At 37.2% G+C, this 21,118-nt stretch overlaps 1 protein-coding gene across 2 annotated transcripts; it reads left to right on the forward strand.

Moving 5' to 3' along the window:
- On the forward strand, positions 1–20,661 carry HPRT1 (hypoxanthine phosphoribosyltransferase 1). 2 transcript variants are annotated; one of them, XM_062584441.1, is made up of 9 exons: positions 1–72; positions 2,117–2,223; positions 3,722–3,905; positions 9,504–9,569; positions 10,665–10,682; positions 13,012–13,094; positions 15,760–15,806; positions 18,076–18,152; positions 18,811–20,661. In XM_062584441.1, exons 1-9 carry the CDS (start codon positions 46–48, stop codon positions 18,856–18,858), a joined length of 657 nt encoding a protein of 218 aa, XP_062440425.1. In that variant the 5' UTR covers positions 1–45; the 3' UTR covers positions 18,859–20,661. The 2 variants fall into 2 exon arrangements, with proteins under 2 accessions (XP_062440425.1, XP_062440424.1); XM_062584440.1 differs by lacking the exon at positions 1–72 and adding an exon at positions 1,059–1,133.
- Positions 20,662–21,118: the final 457 nt, after the last annotated feature.

The raw sequence follows: 21,118 nt of genomic DNA on the forward strand, positions 1-21,118 counted from the left end.
CGCCGCCCGCAGCCGCCGGCGGCCCGCGCCGCGCCGCGCCGCGCCATGGCGACCGCCAGCCCCTGCATCGTGGTGAGTCCCGCCGCCGCGCCGGCGGTGCGCGCTGGGCCGCGGCGCGGCCGGCGGCCCCCGCCCCGCTCCCGGCGGGACCCGCGCCCCGAGCGCCTCCGTTCGCCGCCGCGGGCGGCAGCGCGGGGCCCGCGGCGCCCTCCCCGTGTCACCTTGAGGGGGGCCCGGCCTGCGCCGCCGCCGCGCCCGCCGCGCCGCGGCTTCTCTTCCCAGCTATTCTAATTTATTTCTTTTTTTTTTTTTTACCTCGCGACTTGTCCTGAGCGTGCCGAGGGAAGTGCCCCCCCCCCCCCGGGCGGGTAACGTGAGGCGGCGTTTTCCCCAATTAGGGGAAATTATTTCTCGAGCGGATCTGAAGCAAAAACACGGTTAGGAGAGCCGGGGCTGCTCCTTCAGAAATTAACGCGGAATAACTTCCCATCAGGAATCAAAGCAACGCGATATAACTTCCTATTCCCCTCCGCGCGTGGCGTGCGGGAACGTGCTATTTTGTGCAGTAAAACCCGGGAGTGCTGTGTAAGAAGCTTAGGGTGTATTTCTGGAGGAAGAACATTCTGGGGCTATTTATTTTTCCTCATAAATGCACTCTGCTGAGGATGTTACCTGTTCATTTTTATTAATTAAGCCCATGCCTGGGGTTCACAAGCCGCCGCAGCAGTTTGAAATGCCTGTTGGTGCCTTCTGCTTTAGAGCTGCGCCGGCCGTACGGTTGCCACTGTAGATGTGTGCAGCCCCCTTTCCAAGAAAGAAATAATAATAATTATTATTATGTGCAAAGCGCGTAGGAAAGGCCCATTCCTTACCAAGCGCAGCGAGCAAGGTTTATTAGTACCTTAATTACGGGGCCGGATCATAGGAAAATTCCATACCTTTGGGAAGGACCTGCCTGCCTGTGTGAAATCATAGCTTGCCCTGGATTGCAGGGACCCAGCTCTGGGGCTGGTGCACAGGCAGGTCACACGGCATCAGTTTTGGATGAGGGGTGTTTCTGGCTTCCCTGTGAAATGCTCATTGCAGGTTACACAGCAAAAAAGCATCTAAACAGTTGGCTGGTTGCAGGCCAGGTAAGTGCTTTCTTGGGTGCTGAAATGAGACTGTTCAGCAAGGGCAGTGATAGCCAAAATGGGTCCTTAAAATTTCTACCCTAGTGAGTTGTAGCTTCAATTTTCCCCCTGCAATTCTTGACTTCTCTTAATACATACAAGTGTTCAGCTACATAACCAAAAAATGAAATGAGTAAAAACTAATTGCAGTTTTCAAATTGCAGCTAGGTTAAGGTTCAGGGAAACCTATTCTTAATGCTGTTTTGACAATATACCCTAAACCTCAGCAGTATTTGCTATAATTATATACATATGCTGATCTTTTGTCCAAATTAATATACACTTGCTAATATTGCAAGCTGTTTCATACAGGGAATTTGCCCATGCAGAACAGGTTGCTGAAGCAGGGCTTCAATTTCTGATTCTGAAAGATTTTGAACTTCCATGGTTTCCAGATTGTGGTCTGAGAAGCCTTGGTTCATGAGAGCATAACTTGTCATGTTAATATAGCTGTCTTGTCTTGGGTTGAAAACTGGCACCTGTGTTCTGTTGTGATTTCGTGTTGTGAAGATCTGGAAGATGTGCATGTTAAAAGGACTGTTTGCTTAGCTGCAGAGGCAGGTTTTGCATTACACTTACAGGAATCAAAGCTGTTTAAAAGCTCCTTGATTTTTCAGGAAGTAGAGATTCATCAAGGTGTAGTAGTTTCATTTTTTGCTCTCTAGTGGAGGAAGATGTTGTTAGAACCTCAAATAATTTCCTCTCCATCCTGTAGTGGACAACAGCCCATGTAGTATTTGAAACAACTCTTGTGAAACATAGGATTTTGTTAGTATAAACACTGTGTTCAGTGTCACTGATGCTTTTATAAAGAGGAAGGTAAGGTGATCTATACAAGTGTAATGTATTTGATAGCTTATTGAACAAAGTAAGGACTTGAACAGCTTTTCTCATCGCAGACTTGTATAGAACTTTGTAGAAATCTCACTTTATTTCCTTTTCAGATCAGCGATGATGAACAAGGTTACGACCTGGACTTGTTTTGCATACCTAAACATTATGCAGATGATTTGGAAAAAGTCTATATTCCTCATGGGCTCATCATGGACAGGTTTGTTTGACTTCAGACATGTCGTACACTGCTCCAGCTGATTCCATGACACTGGAAAAAAATAATCTTCCAGGAACAGTTTTGCTGCCTAGTGACCACCTAAATAGATTGATTACTTATAATTAGAGACTAAGATGTGGAAGTGCTAATTAACTCTTTCTTGTATGGCTTCTAAGAGTTTGTACATTTGCTGTCCTACTATTGTTCGAAATTTGTCATAGTTCTCGAGTGTTTGTGGTACATAGCAATATATGACTTTCTTTACAATGTTTCTTTGATGTTTTACCATCTTTAAATCTAATTAGAGCACATTGAATTAGTTTAGTCTGAAAATAGTTATAGTCTTGAATTTCCTTAGGATAGCAATAAAAGTAAATTATTAAGCTTGCCTTCTTTGACTTTTTCGTGTTAGTATAGTTGACAAGTAATATCCAACATTCTCCTACTTTCTAGGAAACACGTTAGTCTTTGCAAATACCAGTCTGTCACTACTTTGGTCACTGAAATCTGTTATTTGCTCTCAGAGTTTCATCTCATACCATTAGAAGTAGGTACAAAAGCCTATAAGGCATTTTTTGGTTTACTTTTTGTTTGATAGTTACCCTAATTCCTCTTAACAGAAGGAAAACAAATTCAGTAGAGGAGTTTTGGAGACACAGGACAATTAAAAAGTGGTTCTGAGTGGATCTTTCAGGAGATCTTGCAAATGGGAAGGCATCTAGATTTTGCATGGTGCTGCTTGATTAGAATAAAAAACAGTTTATAGGAATGTTTATTATAAGTATTGTAAAACCTTTGTCCATGTATAGAAAAAATGGACAAAGTGTGGTTACTAAGTAATGTGATGCAAAGTTATAATTTGCTGTGAGAAACTTATTGTTGGCTGATATACAGTAAGCATATACCATGTTTTCTAAAATAAATTGCAAGATAAATTTAGAAACAATGATTGCAGAAAAACAGTGCAGTGTTTTCTTGCTTTGTTTTACAGGTATCATATTTTGGAGTTAAGTTTCTGGCATTGTAGCATTTGCCAACATTCTAGCTTGGCAAAAACATAGAGCTCTAGTTTTAAATTTGAAAAATGTCTTGCTTCTTCTCAGTTAGTTAAGGGCTACTATCCTTTTGGTTGTATTAGTTTGCATTGCATTGTGCCTGGAAACCAAATCTATCTTTTGGAGGGAAAAAAAACACCTTTAAGCGTTCCATATCTGAGAGTAAAACAGCTTCAGTGTGTTAGATTTGCTTTGGCTGAATGTGACATATGAAAACAAGGGAGTTTGGCAGTGTTACTGTTAGATTAACCTTGAAAAGCAAAACTTTGTTGACCAGTAACAAGTAAAATTAACTGAAGTGGTAGGCAAATATTTCAGAGGAAGATGTGTTTCCAGGCTTGGTGCCTATGTTTACTGCTGTCATGCACAATACAAAATATGACTGCTCCTAGTAAGCAAATTAAATGTGTTACAGCAGCTGACTTTTTCTTGTTTTTGTACAGGACGGAAAGACTGGCACGAGAGATTATGAAGGGCATGGGAGGACATCACATTGTAGCTCTCTGTGTACTCAAGGGTGGCTATAAGTTTTTTGCTGATTTATTAGACTACATCAAAGCACTGAACAGAAACAGTGACAAATCAATCCCCATGACTGTAGACTTCATTAGGTTGAAGAGTTACTGTGTAAGTATATCTGCAATGCTGTGCAATTTTTATATAAAATTAACTAACTTAAAGTTATTGAGAGAGATGGCATAATATTGTTACTGCCTCAATGTGCTAATATTATACAAATAATTAAGTGAATTAAGAGGATGGGGGAAGGATAATTATGAAAAGTAGTCACAAGTTAATTTGTTGTTTGTCTGTCTGTTTTCTTTCAGACCTTGTTCTCCTTCTCAGCCCAGTAAAACCCTTTTCTAGAGCAAAGAGATCCTTTCCATGGCCTTTACTTACTTAGCAATTTACTCGCTGGCCACTACCCAAAGTCTGAAACTGTTGTTCTAGAATAATACAGAAGGTTCTCCTGCAGATTTTTTCTAGGAGATTTTATATGGCTTAGACATCATTTATTGGATAGGAAGACTTGCAAACTGCAGAAACAGATATACCTGAGTTCCCTGCCTTATCTTTTGTTTGGCTAAACCAAATACTGAATAATATGACAGATGGTTTTGGCCTTGAAGAAATACTAAACCAATAAAACCAGATTTATGATTAGTGGCCATGGAATACAGTGCTGACTTTTAGAGACTAGACGTAGGTTGCTTTGGCTTTATGTTTTTGGAAAATAATTAATTTTCATTCTAAACAGAATGATTTAACTTTACAGGGAAATGGGGCATTCAGTAACACAAGGAAATGTATAATTTTCTGTAAAGGAAGCATGAGGCTATGTTGGGCAGGCTGAAAGAAGAGGTAGATGTATTTAAGTACTATATACTTCCTGACTTAGTCAAAGCCTGGTTGTGTGTTTTCGAAACAGTCAGGAGATATTTTGGATTTATTCCATAAAACTATCTGTAGTGTGGAAATAATTACTTTTTGTTTGTTTGTTTGTTTCACTTTATAGTGTTGAAATGAACTGTTTCACAAAATTGTGCTGTTAAATCTGTGTCTCAGCAACTTTGTATTCCAATTAGCAGTTTAAATTATTTGTCTCAGTTGTGGAGGAGTGCCTAGTCCAGTGGAAAAAAATGGAGATTACTAAATTGGAAGTTCAACTTCATCATTCATTTCATCAAACCATGAAACCAAAGATAAAGTTATTTGCAAGAGTTAGTTTTGACTATAGAGAGACTTTATAAATTCAGATATTGCTGCTGAGTGATGTGTTAAAATTTTCCTTTAAAGCATGGCTCAAAATTGGGTAGGATTTGCTCTAGTCTGTTTGTACAGAGAGCAGTCCTGATCCCGCAAAGTACATACTCAGCTGACCATTCAGGAGTTACCTGGAAACCATGTTCACATTTGCTGAACATGAGGCGGCAGCTGGTTTAGCTACACTCTCTAAAGGGAAGGCAAGGTTGGGCAGAAAGGGGCACACCACGCTTTTGTTGCAACTCATAAGGCACTCTCCGTACACGTGCACCCTGTTTAAAAATAATGGGCAAGAGCTGCTTGACATTCTTGCTTTCTGCTCCGCCCCAAAGGATTCTGGCTCCTTCTGCTAGTCCATTTAATGACTAAGCCATCACATATACACATATACTTGTGTATATATTCTGCCTGTAAAAGCCACAAATAGAAACCTGAATGTCTGTCTTACAGAATAAAATGTTAAAGAGTAGGAAATAGTGACTCCCACCACTTTTGGTCAGGAAACTTTTTATCTTCTGCTTTCTTGCAGGAACATTTTCAATTAACTTATTTGGCTTATTTAAATAACAACATAAAGCTATACCTTCTCACCACCATTGCTCTTTCCACCTCCCAGCTAACTTGGAAAAAAAAACACTTGGAAAATCTTGAAAAATTGCTTTGTTAAAAAGCAAGGCTGCCTTACATAGTGTGTTTTCTGTATTCATCTTTCTATGGATGTGCTTACATTTATTTCTTTACTGCTGCTTTTCATGTTTATTACTCCCCAGAACTGTGGTGTCTTGGTATTAACAGAAGAGTAAGCAGGAAAGTAAGTCTTATGGAAATTAAAGGCCTGTTTTCCTGACACTTTTGTAGTAATAAGGAATAAGTAATAAATGGAGAGAAATACAGAGAAATTTAGACAGTAAGCTGTATAAGCAGAATATTTTCCTTGAGGTGTTGGCTTCAGGGTTTTTGGTTTTGTCAGCCAATTATACAAAAGAATGTTTTCTTGTTCTAGATGAGTGAGGCACTCGTGTTACCTGATGCCTCCACTAGTACAATATTTACGAACATTTCATTTCTGTTCACTCTTTAGTGGTTATTAATATCCAGACTTAATGTTTGTTAGATTATGTAATGTGATGGACTGGATAAGATAGTTCTAACATGAACGTGTGTGTAACTGAATGGGTTTCCCATTATTAATGGTATTGGCACTCAAAATCCTCTCTAGCTTTCAGCTGAGATTCTCAGCATCCTTTTAAATGAAGGAATCCACATTATAATGATGGGAAAACTCACAAAACGTAATGAATTTTGAAAGTAGAGCTACCTCTTTTGTCATTGTCTTTGAATACAAGTACTAGATCATGTTGACTGCCTTTAGAAACTGGGTAAAAAATAGGTTAAAAATACCATGGTCACATTAAAAAAAAAAGCAGCTGAACTTTTGCAATGATTCTAAAATTGATGTTCTGTTCTTACTTCAAATTATCATTTAATATTTACAAGTATATGGGTTTTGCGTGTTGGAATGCAACGTTCATACTGTGACTGCACCCAAAAATGATCCTCTAAGATAACTGAGATGATCAAGCTGTGAGTAAACTTTGCTTATACCTCTTGCTTCTGGAGTCCCTACCCATGAATTTTAATGATCATCTGTTAGGAAATGAAAAGAGAGCAATTGTGAACAAAACTGGAGCTCTGTATTCTTGACAGGCAGTTTATTTTGTACGTGCTGGAAGAATTGTATATCACCAGTCTGCTGCGTTTAAGTTTGGAAATGAGCAAAAGTTGCTTGTGTAGTCAGGAAGGGCAGCCAAAAGACGATGGGTGTGTTGCACTGTCATTCAGGGAAACGGGGCTTTTTGGTGGAGTACTGCTGCTTGGAGGTAAAATCTAGCTATGCTGGTCAATACAGTATTCTGAAAGATCTCATGATAGCCATGCCTTACTGCAAATACTGTAAGGAATTTAAAATATCTTTTTAAAAAGTGATTTCAGAGCTACTTGTCAGGGGTCACCATCTTGTAAAGCATTATCGTTTTTCAGCAATGACAACAGGGAGGCCGTGAAAAGAGATCTAAACAACAAATCTCTTATGTGTTAAAACATGAAGCATTAAGGTCTTAACAGTACCGAAATCAAACAATGCTCCTTAAGATAATTAAAGCATTGCTTAATTATTAAACAGAGTTCTTTCCAGTGGAATCTAGTTACAGCCAGCGTTGGAAATTCTTGTAACTGTTTTTTATCCTTTAATTGTTCAGGAATTTAGTACATATGCAGGAATGCCCGCCAGTGAAGATCTATGCTTTGTATTAATATGTGCAGTAATTTTTACCGTTGTTGGTAGGAAGGAGCAGGATAGCTTTTGTAGGTTGGATTGTTCTCTGTTGATCATCATACTTTAATATGCATAAGCCAAAGGTTTACAGTAATCTACAATTTGTGGTATTCATGTTTGAGTAGTGTGTTGCTCTGTATCCAAACAGATCATTAGCACCCTGATCTTACGTATGTACTGAGTGCCAGCCTGCCATTTATGCGCATAAGTTTAAAGCAAAAATATCTGTAACATCTTTCTTGATCATTCTTTTGTAAAGAATGTTGCTTTTTACATCCTTTCATGCAGAGGATGAAATCCATGTTGGTATAGAAATAGATAAAAGAGAAACCTGTAATATAAATGAGTGTAAGTTTAAAGAAGAAGCTGTCATTTAAGATAATTTTAAGATAGGGTGAACACAGGAAATGCACTTTAGCATTATGAATGCAGTGCTTAACTGAATCACATTTTTGTGGTTAATCTAACCAGTATCTCAAGTGTTCAGTAGCAGCCTGCATGTCTACTGGGTCAAGCAGTGACAAGTCATTTTGGACATCCGTTTTTTGGATTGTTTCAACAGAGTGATGTTGTCACTGTTCAGTTGGTTGCTGTTTGCAAGGTTACAGAAGCATTGAAAAGGTGAATGTTCCTAAAAAATGAATGTTGCTTGTAGTAATGGAATATAGCATTTCAGTGCAGCTTTGCAGTGGTATAACTAAAACTACTGTTTTATTTTAAAATACATGGGGTAAAACTGAAAGGATATAATAATAACATTTTGTTGTTGTTGTGTCATAGAAATCTTAAATGGGAAATACCCGTTAGACTTCTCACCTGCTTTTATATACCTAGAGCTGTCACTGCTTTTTTATGGAGAACATCCAAGAATGTTCACATCACTCTCAAAAGGGTTTTAATACATTTTCTCTTTAGTATCATCCCAGGACGCCTTGTTGTATACTCAGTGTGTGTCTAAATAATTTGTTTTCCCTTTTTTGTGATAACATTTTTAGTTCTTGCCTACAGTTCGTATAGCGTGGATATCTGTCTTCATGCGGCTGTAAAAACAGGAAGTTGCATGTGCCTGTCTCTCTGTTCCCTTGTGGTCTCCTCTCTATTTTATCTACCATTTCTGGTTTTGGGAAGGAACTGCTGTTTAGCTCTGTGTCTGTAGAATTAGGCAATGTGAGCTTGGGCTTTAAGGTGCATCAACCAGGTAAATAATGCAGGTTTTCTGAAAGGAAGGTATGTGGCAAGAGAATAAGGTTTTATATGTGATATTAACTTTTGCCTAGAATGATTAAGTTGTAGGATTGTGCCATCTCATCTCTAAGTAGCATAATAATTAATCTAATGCATCTAATATGAACTATGAGATCCCTTCGAGGTTTAAAATCAGTTGAATGCTTTTAAATTAACTGTACGGATTTAGCTATGAGGCACTCCCAGCAGTTCTTTAAATTTTCTTACATAATAATTCATTGACGTTTGTATCAAAGTTTTATTTTACTGAAGCAAAATGATGTTGTAGTGATAGGATTGCATACCTAGGTTGTAGTTTAGTTACTGTAGTAACTAGTGTGATCATTATTAATATTTGTTTTAAAGCAGGCAAACCTTGACCTTTCTGGCCATTTTGTAGCTTATATTTCTGATTATTAATGGATGCCTTGACTGCTGGCTATTTTTGTTACTGTTATGATTGCCTATTTTTATTCAAAGAGTAAGGCTTTGTAAAGCATTGATGTGCAAGTTGCCTGCTATATAGTAGCTTGGAAACCGAAGCACTTCTTTCCTTATTTCCCTGTCTTTAGTGAACATGTAGCAGGTCATAATATCTTTTTATATATGTGTGTGTGTGTGTGAGTGTGTGTGTGTATCTGCAGTGGTCACAGATGAAAGTGCCTGTGTTTATGCAGATCTCTTGACAAACAATCTTTCATCCAAAATAACATCTTTAAACTTGATTACTTGTAATTTTTTAATGAATAGAGAGATTCTCACTACTGCTGTGTTTCTGAAGGCATGAAGTTCTTTCTCCCTGATGTTCACTGATTATATACTTTGCAGTTTTGATCATCAGTGAAAAAAAAGTTATTTTAATTACAGTAATGCTAATGCTCCTCCTCCTCTTTTCTTATTAGAATGATCAGTCAACTGGAGATATAAAAGTCATTGGTGGGGATGACCTTTCAACCTTGACCGGAAAGGTATGGCTCTTTGTATGTTTTTTTTAAAAAAAACAAAAATAGCCAAAAAAAAACTAAAGAACACAAATAACTTTATGGTTTTAAGGCTGCTCTTTTACCATGTGGAGATTATATGGAGTTTAAAAAAATGAAAACTGAAGAATTTTGCTATCAGGCAATTATTTAAAAGAAAGGTCTAACTTAGGAATGTCCACTTTATACTCAGTGGGTGGATAAGCCTCATCAGAGCCATCAGTTTAGTTTGAATTTGCAAAATAACTATTCACTGTCTTAAATATCAGCAAGTTTTAGGAGATCTGTTTTTCTACAGTGCTTCAAAAGAGTAAATTTGTGTGGATTGTTGTCTACAAATTTTACCTGTAAAAGTGAGTGGCTTTATTTATTTATTTGTATTGATGCTCCACTAGAGTAGTGAAGGGAATTCGTGCTGCCTAGACAGGTAACTTGCTGGCCTTAGTTAGGAACTGAGGTTCCTCTTAAAAGGCAATGAAGAGAGAAGGAAAGTAAGAGAATGTAAATTGGGAATCTGCTTTTCTCCATTGAATGCACAGAGAGTATTGAGCTAGACATCTACTATTAGAACAAGAAAGCCTCTTGTTCTGACATAACATAATACTTTTCCCCTAATTACACATAAGCAATCTTTGAGGCATATGTATCATATTTCAATCTTACATATTGAAGATATATTGCATGGCAATACATGGCAGAACTGTACATGTCTTTGTAGTGTGACACTGCAATAACAGGCTCTACCTTACAAGGATATGAATTGTGTAGACTCCGTTGTGGTGTGTTTTTGCATAGATCTATAATTCTTCAAGTCTGAATGGTTTAAAGACCAGTTTGTAGTTAGCCTGAGATACAGAGGAGAATGTCATTGCCAACTAATTGTTACTAGAACACCGGAAATACTAACCAAGTAGAATGTGCTGTTACATGTGTGAACATATGTAAATGATGGTAAATGATGAGTGTTTACCTGCATTGGAAATTTAATTAAGTAATAAGTTACAGAAAATAACATATCTAAGAAATGGCATATTCTCTAAACACTAATGGATTTTTCTTATCTTTTTTTTTTCTTCCCACCAGAATGTTCTGATTGTAGAAGTAAGTATTATGTTTCGCTTTGTGGTTTTAATGTGTGACTTATGAAATAGTTCGAATAGATGTTATTCTTAAACCAGAAAACCTCTTCTTTCTGGAGGCCTTGAAATCTGATTCCAGGTGTGAGCATTGGAAGTGGTTTCTGAATTTGAAATGATCTGTGTTCCTACATTTAGTAAAACCCAAAACTGAATTCTTTAATTGCGTTCAACTGTACCAAATGTAACAAGGTTTATCAATTTAAAATGGTTTACTATTTGCATTTGCTTTCAGTTTTCTGTGATTATGTCAATTCTAGTATGTTGTGAATTTTTTTAAATAATTTGAGCAAAGTAAAATCAAGCATATTAAGTTCTGGATTTATAAAGGCAGGCTGGGAAATTCAACTGCAGGGGTAGAAAAGCTTCCTATTAGGAATATCTTTAAATACGTGAAACACAGAGCTAAGCCCGGTGTCCCTGCATATAATTTGCTTACACAGAGAATGCTAATTCCTAATTAGCATTATGCTATTGCTAAATTCCTATTCCTCTAGCTTGTCATGGTTCTTTGGACGTTATCAGGTACAGTGCACTTCTGTTTGATTTTTCTAGTAGACATTTTTGCTTGATTTGTGCTTTAATACCTCTTTCTTGATGGACAGTGTTGCTTATGTTTAGTAAGTATTACTTTTTCAAAGCATGTTCTGGAGTAAGATTTCTGGTCTCAGGATAGGGAAGCAGAGGCAGGAAACCGGAAAAAAAAAGGACTTGCAATTTAATAATGTCCTAAGGCTTCAAATAATGGAAATAAATTTGTTCTTAAGCTGAGAAACGATTATGGTAGCTGATTCTGCAAGCAAAAGGGAGTCATGCTTCCTTTTGTCATCGAGTGTGTTTTTATGCATGTCTTTTTTTAATTTGAGAAGGTTATCTTATTCCCCAGGAAACACATTCAGTTCTAAAACTCCTACCAAAGCATATGTGTACAGCAGTCAGCTGTGTGACCAGTGGTGTCCTTTGAGGTGTATTTTGCTTCAGACAGACAGATGCATTTAATTAAGTATCTACTCCATTTCAGATGAATGTATGTCCTTAAAGTCACAGAGAGCTAAATAGGTTAGTTTTTCATCTGTCCAGTGAATCATCTACTCAGTGACACATCTTACACATTGTCTAATATGAACCCTTTTACAAACCACCATTTTAACTGTCAAACAATAAAAATGCATGTTTACTGTAGCTTTAATATCTTGTGCACCAGGGTGCTGGGATTTTCCATACGGCATCCCTTTGAAAAATCTCTAGCGAATGGGGATTCACCCCAATAAACAGAAAATCAAACAGTACCAAGACCACTAGTACAGGTTTTGTTTTGGTTTTATGTAAATCAAATTTAATGTAACTATTTGTTATTTATACTAAATTTATTTTTTTGTGTCTGTCTGTCTTTATCTTTGCTTGAGTTTATAGCCATGACTAGAAGCATTAACTGTTAAAGATGATATAGCTGACAGGTGTTTTGTTGAATTATTTTATTTTATTTTAATTGTGAATCATGGGAAGATAACCTGAAGCAAGGGCATTACTGCTTCGGAGTTATCCACTTCATCGCTTTCCATATTGAAGGCCATGATTTCAGGCCAGGGAGGCCTGTCCCTCTAAACATCCTGTGATTATTTCAGTTCAGATGAGGAGACTCAGTAATTCTGATGCTTCAGTCTTAATCTGTATATTATTTTTTCCTGCTTCTATGTGCAGTGGATGAGACTAAGATGGTGTGTCAAGCTTCATTTTACTATATTTGAACATAGACTTCAGAACTGCACCAAGCTATTGCCAGTGCAGTTTCTTTGGCCACTTTTTGGGTCCGTGGATCTGTAATGTAAATTGCATTGCTTTTTCTTTAATTGTATTAATGGATTAATTCTAATTATTTTCTCTTTTCTTACTTTCCTTTTCTTTCTGTCATATACATCTGTCTGTGTAACTGGACTCAATTGCAAGACTAATGTTATTTGTATAATATTACAATTAAACTTTTTTCATCTAATATCTGCCACCAGCACAAGCCATAAAATCTCCACAAGGAGCTGAGAAGGCCATAGTTCAGTAACTGTTTTCAAAACCGTTGTTACCTACAGCAATTAAATTGTTGTTAAAATGTTTGATCACTTTGGTGGGCATAGACACATCAGCGTGATATGGTCTTTTTATCTCATGTATATTTGATTATGAACAGTATTTTAGCATATTCTCATGTTATTACCATTGAAAAATGTCTTTGATAAGAACCTGAAAATGTTACTCTGACAGGTTTAACATCGTTTCTTACATGAGATTTTTATTTTCAGGATATAATTGATACTGGTAAAACAATGAAAACATTGCTGTCTCTACTTAAGCAGTACAATCCAAAGATGGTGAAAGTAGCCAGGTAACCTTTTAATTATGAGTATTTCACCTTAAGAATGACATAGTGTGGAAAAAATAGTATGGAATATATTTCCATACAGCAGAAGCGGGAGGGAATATTTCTGTAGGAGTCATATATGACATGATCTGTTGGAGTTCAATATTTTGCTTAAACTCCAAGAGCACTTTTGCTTGTTATGAAAATACGTGTTCATTTTGGCTGGCAGAAACAATATTCTGTTCTTTCCAGTCCTATTGCTGGAAGGATTTTTATGTTCAGAAAGGATAGTTTGTGCATATTTGGTACATCTCTTGCCATGTCATATTATGGTAAGGTTTGTGGGGTTTCTCTTATGTGTCTCTCTCTTTTTTTTTTCCTTTTTTCTTTCTTTCTTTTATTTATTTATTTTGCATGTTAACATGGTAATACAAAGTTCCTTCTCGGCTATAAACTTAAATTTATCATTGAAGTCCAGCTTAGGTTTAGAAGTATAAAGAAGAATTTAAATCTTTTGGGGGAAAAAAATATGACTTCATGTTGGTGAAGGCATTTTCAAATTTCTTCAAATTACTTCATAAAGTCTTTCTTCCTAGCAACTGGGGTAAGAAAAATATCAGTGACTGTCTTTTTTATGTAGCATCTATCTGAACATTTTTATTTGTCAGTTCTGTATACAGCAGTTGTGTACCTGTGCAAAGGAGATCTTTATTGGTCTGCCTTGCTGGATTTAATCATAGAATTAAACTAATATGTACTCTCACGTTACTGTTTGTGTAACGTACGTAGTGTAGCTGGGCTTTAGAGGTCATGCTATGAGAGTCACCAGCCATATGGTCTTCCAGGCTTTTCTACTTAGTTATATCTTCTAATCAAATACTTTCAAAACACTTTTTTAATTAAAAAATTTAGAACTAATAAGAAACATAGAAGATAATTTTATACAATTAACCAATATCAACATTCCTCCTACTTTCTAAGTTTCACGGTGCTATGCTGTAGTTGTGTATTTTGCAATAAAAGCATAATGATTGCTGGGGATTAGAGATAAACCAGAGTGGGGTATAATATCTAATCAGTTGTGTTGCCATAACAATACCAAAACAGTTGTTAGAGGTACTAGAACAGCTCTTCTTGCTGATAATCTGGTGCTGACCTGCTGAAGGTGAAATAGTTTAGGATTTCTCCCTGGCCTCATAAATGTGCCAAATTTTAAATGTTTGTCATTGAAAAGTGCACTATTGTAGCAGTGTACCTCCTGAGCAGAATATAGTATGAACAAAGTCCAGTTTCCTATTTTTTAAACCTGTTGCACTAATTTAGGTCTGTCAAAGACCTGAACAAAGTAAGTGTGATCATTGTAGACAGTCTTAAATATAAAGATGTTCTTAGTTACTTCACTTGCCTTGCTTTTTTTTCCATTTTCTTTCTCTGACAAATGATGCAATTGTAGCAGGGTGATGCCAATTAATGCTGACATGATTTGTGGTTTGTTATATCAAAGCCTACATATTCGAAGTTTGATCAAAGCCTGATATTGAAAAATTAAATCTTCCTGATAAAAGTTTCTGAATGTCTAAAACTGAAACTGTGAACTTGACAAATGCCCCCCCGACCCTGAGTGATGATCTGGCAGGGAAGGAGGTCTGTGCTTATGCAGAGTTGTGCTAGCACAGCTACTCATGGCTAGTTCTGAACGCATTAATATCGTTTTCTAGATGAAGAGACTCTGTTATCAGGAGAACATCTGCATTGACAGTACCAGATTCTCCTCCCTGCCCCCATTAAAAAGACAGGCTAATCTTAGTAGTTTACAGGGGGAAAACACTAATGGAAGTACCTTAATCAGGGTACATCCTGTCAGTCTCTGAAATTTAAGCAATAGAGACCTCTTCCCTTAAACAGATGGCTATCTGTGAATACGGAGCAGCTCAAGCTGTCTTTACATTTAGCCGTCAACCACCACCTCTTTCCTCCCCAAATCTCCCTGCCTCAAAGACAAATGTCAGGCATGAATATAGAAATGCTCAGTTGAATGAGTAAGTCAAAGTAAACTGGTGAGGCATTTCTTCTTAGTAAAGTTTCCCCAACTGTACATCTCCATGTTTTCTACTTCTCTGTTAATTCTGGGAAAGTGGAACTGGTGTAATGCTTTTATCACTTTATCCTCAAAACTACTTACATTTTATTTGTGGGGGTAATGAATACTGCCAGTGAAAAAACAGTTGAGGACATACTGCCCAAGTGCAGCTGAGGATGCTTTAACCAGCTGAACTTCTGTTTCATAATACTCATGTTTTTGAAAGAACTTTGTTGGCCTGGACAGGTCCCAAGTTGTCACCTAGAAACTAAAGTGGTTGTACCTTACGTTTCTAAACACACACAGAACCTCATTAAGTCACTTTTCACGATGGAAGTCCATCCAGAGCAGTATTTCTTAGTCTCTTTCTCACAGACCTGTTAGTTATTCTTAGACTGTAAACTGTTTGTGATTTAAGGACGTCTTGATTCTATCATTATAACCAGCTGCAGCTGCAAATAAAATAGTATGTTTAAGATGTGCATAATCAAGCTTTCAATTGTACATGTTCAATCTCACTGAAGGCCAAATTCAGCATGTCTTTAAAGTCTTAAATCTTTGTCCTGCTGCTTTTCTGTGTTTCAATTTTACATTGGTTTTATTTGACAGTTTGTTGGTAAAAAGAACTCCTCGAAGTGTGGGATATCGACCAGACTGTAAGTGACTTTTTGTCAATCGTCATCATTAATTTTTAAAAGTATCTCAGTGCAGTGTCTGTTGTTTGATCAAAGTCCAAGAATGTTCCAAATGAGTTTTCACTAATGATTCTTGATTGATTTTTTTTTTCTGTTATTTAGAGGATTTATATATTTTGAATATATTTTGACAGAGTTAATATAGATTTGGTCTTTTTTTTTTTTTTTGGTAATATAGTTTACAATATAAAAAGGAAACTTTGATATTCTGGACCAGGTTAATCCCTTTTTCTGGTGGAAATTCTCCCAATGTGCAGATAGTCAAATACTTTTGGTGAGCGGAATTTGCTGAATTCACCTTTTAATACTTTTGGGAGTGATTCAGAGGCCTAAACATAGCTGCCTAATGTCATTGGGATGCCTCCAGGTATCTAAGATGGACAGAACAAGCAGCAGGGTTAACACAGGTTTTTTTTGTGTGTGTGTGGAAGGGTGTCTAAAAATGACATTGAAACAGTTATTATTAAGTATCTGAATTACTCCCTTCTTGTCTTCTCCTGTCTGTCCCAAGGCTTTAAAGAAAGGGATAGCATCCAGAGCAGACAGTTCTACGAGTGACAGCTGCTCTTGGCTTGGCAAGAGCTGTGTGATTTGTCCCTGTCCCAGAGACCTGAATTCCTATTAACCTCAACTGTGAACTTTCAGTGATGAAGTGGAGTGAATTTAGCAGCAGAATCACATCTTCTTTCTGCTCTTTTTTTGAGGTTGTACAATTCTTAAACTCAAAATTCCAGATGCCTTAAAAGCTTAATTCAGGTGCTCCCCTCAGTTAAGGATGCCCCTCTTTCTTGAGATCTTTTTATCGGCTTAGCAGCATTAATGGATCTGCCTTCTGAGCCCCTCCAGGCAGATGGTTTGTTATGCCGTCTGCCCACAACAACAACCTGTTTAGGACAGAACATGTGATCTCCAAAAGCGAGAGATGGTGAAGCATTTATGGCAGAGCCTATCTTTTGTCCCCTAACCCAGGAAGGCAAAGTAGCCTCTAAACATCACTTTTTTTTTTCCAAGAGAGGATACAGCCTTTCATTTGAATTATATGATTGAGAATTAAATGGATTTATTATGTGGATATGTCTTTTCTTTTGTGAGCCTCATTGTAGCCGAGAAGAACATCCCAGCTTTTATGTGGTTGGAAGTCTTTAATTTTAGCTTGAGGCAAAAAAAAAAAAAAAAAAAAAAAAAAAAAAAAAAAAAAAAAAAAAAAAAAAAAGGAAATTTCCCTTGGTTGTTTTGTAGTGTTTGTGGACAGGTTAGACTGATGTTGCCTGACCATCTTCAAACTGCCCTTCTAGGATCATACCCATTTAGACAATCTGTGGACTGGCTAATGTATTCCTTTTAGGCAGCTTCTCTGAAATAAAACCGTATCTGTTCGTGAAACCTGCAAGTGACTCTGCAGAGAGGCCCCTTGGTGCTTTGCTGCTCTCTGTATCAAGAGAGCAGCATCCAAGACATGCCCTAGCAGAGCTGTCTTGCAGCCATAGCATGTTCTTACATTTCCAGTCCCTGCCTATGAGTTACAAGAGCAGAGTCCAGCTGGATGGTTACTCAGTGAAGAGGGATGATTTTCCCGGCTTTAACAGTGGTTCTTCCCAGTGTTTGCATTATTCCATTCTCCCTCTCTTGGCTCTTCACCAGAGGACCTACTGGGCTCGTGTTTGTAATTGGAAGGAACTGATGGCTAAAACATGCCTTCCTGTTATGCCCTTGGGCAGAGAGAGCTGTAAGGCTGCCCAAGGTATAGGTCTACCCCCCCTAAAGTGCTGCCTGTTGAATGACAGTGCAAGGGTGACTCGTGCTGTGCACGCCAGTTCCACTGCTTGTGCACAGGCATTTCAAAGATCCAGGAAGTATTGGGAAATACTGACTCTCTTTTAAAAATTTTATGCAAATTTGTAAATATATAAAAATTTCACAATCTGATGAGAAGAGCCCATCTACAGATTAAATGTTTCCATTAATTTCTTGCAGACTGCATGCCAGCACCATGCTGCTGCTTGGGAGTCAGCGAATAAAGCTACTTAACGTTATTTTTAGTTGATGAATGAAATCAAGGAGGTAAATTACTATTTTAAATAGCTTGAATATTAATCTTAGAATACTTGGGTAGAGCAAAAAATGAATTAGGATATTTACTACTTTATCAAATTCCAATTTATATCTCTAAGAAGGTTTAATGAAGTTTAGGAAGTTTTCTAACATACTGGTGACGTATGGTCTTTTTCAGTTGTTGGATTTGAAGTACCAGACAAATTTGTTGTGGGATACGCCCTAGATTACAATGAATACTTTAGAGATTTGAACGTAAGTAATGTTTTTGTCCATTTAAAACTAGGGAGGAGGAAGGAAGAGAAATCTCTTCACACCGCATTCCTTCCTCAGTGCAAATCATGTCTCATGTGCAAATTGTTCTGCTAGTGATGCAACGATGAGAGCAAACCCTAGAGCACCAGAACAGCATTTTGGAGCTCTTGCAAAACTAACATTTATTCTGTTTTCGGCTTCATAGAGAATAGAGGTTATGCATCTCCTGTCAACTGTCTTTGAAATAATGTGACAGTTTGTGTAAAGTTTCTTATCTTACCTGCTATCTCCAACAAATAAATGCATTTGCTTAGTTACATGTGAGTTAGAGGAGAGAGGCCATGTAAGTTCAAGATGGATCCACTTTTTATTCTAAGTCATTAGTTTCTTTATCAGAGTCTCTCAAGGCCTGTAGCAGACATTGGATAAAATAATTAAAGGGGAGGAGAAAAAAAGGCAACATTAAGATTTTTGACCAATGAAAGACTTAAATTGTTTTGTATGAATAATACCACAAGCTCATTATATTTAGTACTGAAATATTTAAGCATGCTTTCATTCTTTTTTTCAAAAGTGTGTTATTCAATAAGTATGTAAAATATCAGTCTCTTATTCATAGACATTACTTTTCTAACAGGAGCTTTTTATTTTGTTTCAGCATATCTGCGTGATCAGTGAGACGGGGAAACAGAAATACAAAGCATGAAAGCTTCAAGTGCTGCGGCAACAGAGCTTTGAATTGTTTTGTTTACTGAGTCCTATCTTTCACAGGCTTCAACTCTGGTACACCAGCTAAAATTGTAGAATGCCCCAGCCCCATTGTCATATACTTGCTATAACTTATTGCATGTGTAATATAAGAATCTTGTCTTGTTCGTTTATATTTTGGAAATGTAAACTAGTGCAATTCTGCACTCCTTATTTTGATTTGCACTATGACTCTACCGACTATTGCTGCCCCTGGTTGGGTTGTGCTGTTTGTTAGCTCCAGAGTCTAACTCTTGCAGTGGTAAATTGCTTAAACCTCATCAACCCAGAACTGAGATAGTTCAAGTACTGTAAATGTAAAACATTTTATGATAGGGAAGTCTATTAGTAATATTTTTAAAATCTGTAATTTAAGTTTTATATTTTAATGCACAAGTGTGATTGTGATTATTGGATAGTTGCACCTTTGGGTGTTACAAAGCATGAGGAGCAGCCAGTTACAGTATCTGTAATCTCTGAGGAGCTCATCCAAATCTCCTGGAGTTGCCTTATTGCTGGAAAGGAAGGCTGGGTGAAAAATGTCATTTTTTGAGCTATAAGGAGATGGAATTACAAAACAGAATGTTTAAAATGTAGTTTTAATTGAGTTGCCCATTTCTGTTAGATTTTTTTTTTCTTTACAAATATTCATCAGACAGTGGAATTGCCTTTTAAATCTAAACAATTTTAATATATTTGTGGAAAACATATTGTAATGTTTATAAGATCTGCAAAACAAAGTTCTTTAAATAAAGGCTGACTCTTTAAAATAGCCCCATACAGCTATGCCACTCATTCCATATATTAAAGTGCTCTTTGAATTTTATTCTCACTAGTATTTTTCATAAGTTTTTCTATCAGTGGAGGCAGACTCTCTGAATTTATCCCTATAGGCCTTTTGGTTAACATTATGCTATCTATAGGAGAAATGATAAAGTGCTGAGAGAAAAAATACCAAAATACTTACGTTCGATAACCCAGAAGGATTTCAGAGAAAATGCTGTTTAAGCACCATTGTTTGTTCTGTTTTGGAAAAATAAAAATAAAAAGAAGAAGAACAAAGATAATGTGTTCATTAAATATGTATATATTGAGATGAAAAAAAATTGTAAGTGATCGTTTGGTTTTGTTTCACTAACAAACATCACTGTTCACATCAAGTTTAATTCTAAACACGACAGCCCATCTCACATCCACCCTGCACTTAGCTTACCCATTTTTTTTATTTTTCCACATGTATTCTTCCATTATACGCTAGGATTTGATGCTGTTCGATGCTTAATATGTAATTAAGTTTCTGCCAGCCTGTTTTGAATAGTGTTTCTGTTTTTGAAGTTCCGGTCGTGTTTCCCTGTTTTTCTGATTACTGCGCATGGTTGTTCATCCACGAGGTGTTCAGTTGCAACTGTAGTAGTCAGTGGAAGACCTGAAATAGGAATAATTTACATAACACTATTTATATCAGATAACCACAATCTGAGCTACTTGGTCATAATTAAACTATAGTTAATATCGTATAGTTAACGTTCCAAAGAACTTCTTTAAATGCACTATAAAAACTGAGTATGTTTCTGCCTGTCCTGAGTATGTTTCTGCTGTTCGTGTATGTGCCTTCTCAAGAACATGCGCTATCCCTGGGACCTTGTTTTGGAAGATGTATGGTGCACCTCCCCAAAGAGGAGGAGCAAAATCAACACAGAAAAACATAAATGAACTTCAAAATTATTACAGCCATTAAAGCTTTCATTAGTTCTTGTTGAAATTAAGACTTGATCTCCAGAAACACCATTTCCCTGACCTGAATAGTTCCTACTTCACAGAAGTGTTTTTAAAAGAAGTCTGTGGTTGGTGGCTAGAGATTACACTGTCAGAGATGGCATAAAAACAACTACCTAACACATGAAAAAAGTGAGAGTTGATCTGTTCAGTATCTTTTAGGACTAAACCTTTAAAGCAGTTTGTCCTGAAATGCTTTCCTGTCTTAGTCAAAGAGGTTATTCAAATGCTGCGGTTTGGGAAATGGGGGAGAGGTTGAGATCTTCATAACGATTAATTTATCCTCCAAAACCTACCTCGAGCAGGGAAATTACTGGCATTCTGGGGGTAGGAATGTATGGAATCGCACGTGGTATAGTCAGGGAAGAGGCTGGGCAAGGTTCAGATCAAGAGCTCTTGAGTTACGCTGCCCGCAGGAGTGATGCTGCAGGAGCCGAGGCTGC

Source organism: Rhea pennata, chromosome 11, assembly GCF_028389875.1.
Source record: "Rhea pennata isolate bPtePen1 chromosome 11, bPtePen1.pri, whole genome shotgun sequence".
Taxonomy (NCBI): domain Eukaryota; kingdom Metazoa; phylum Chordata; class Aves; order Rheiformes; family Rheidae; genus Rhea; species Rhea pennata.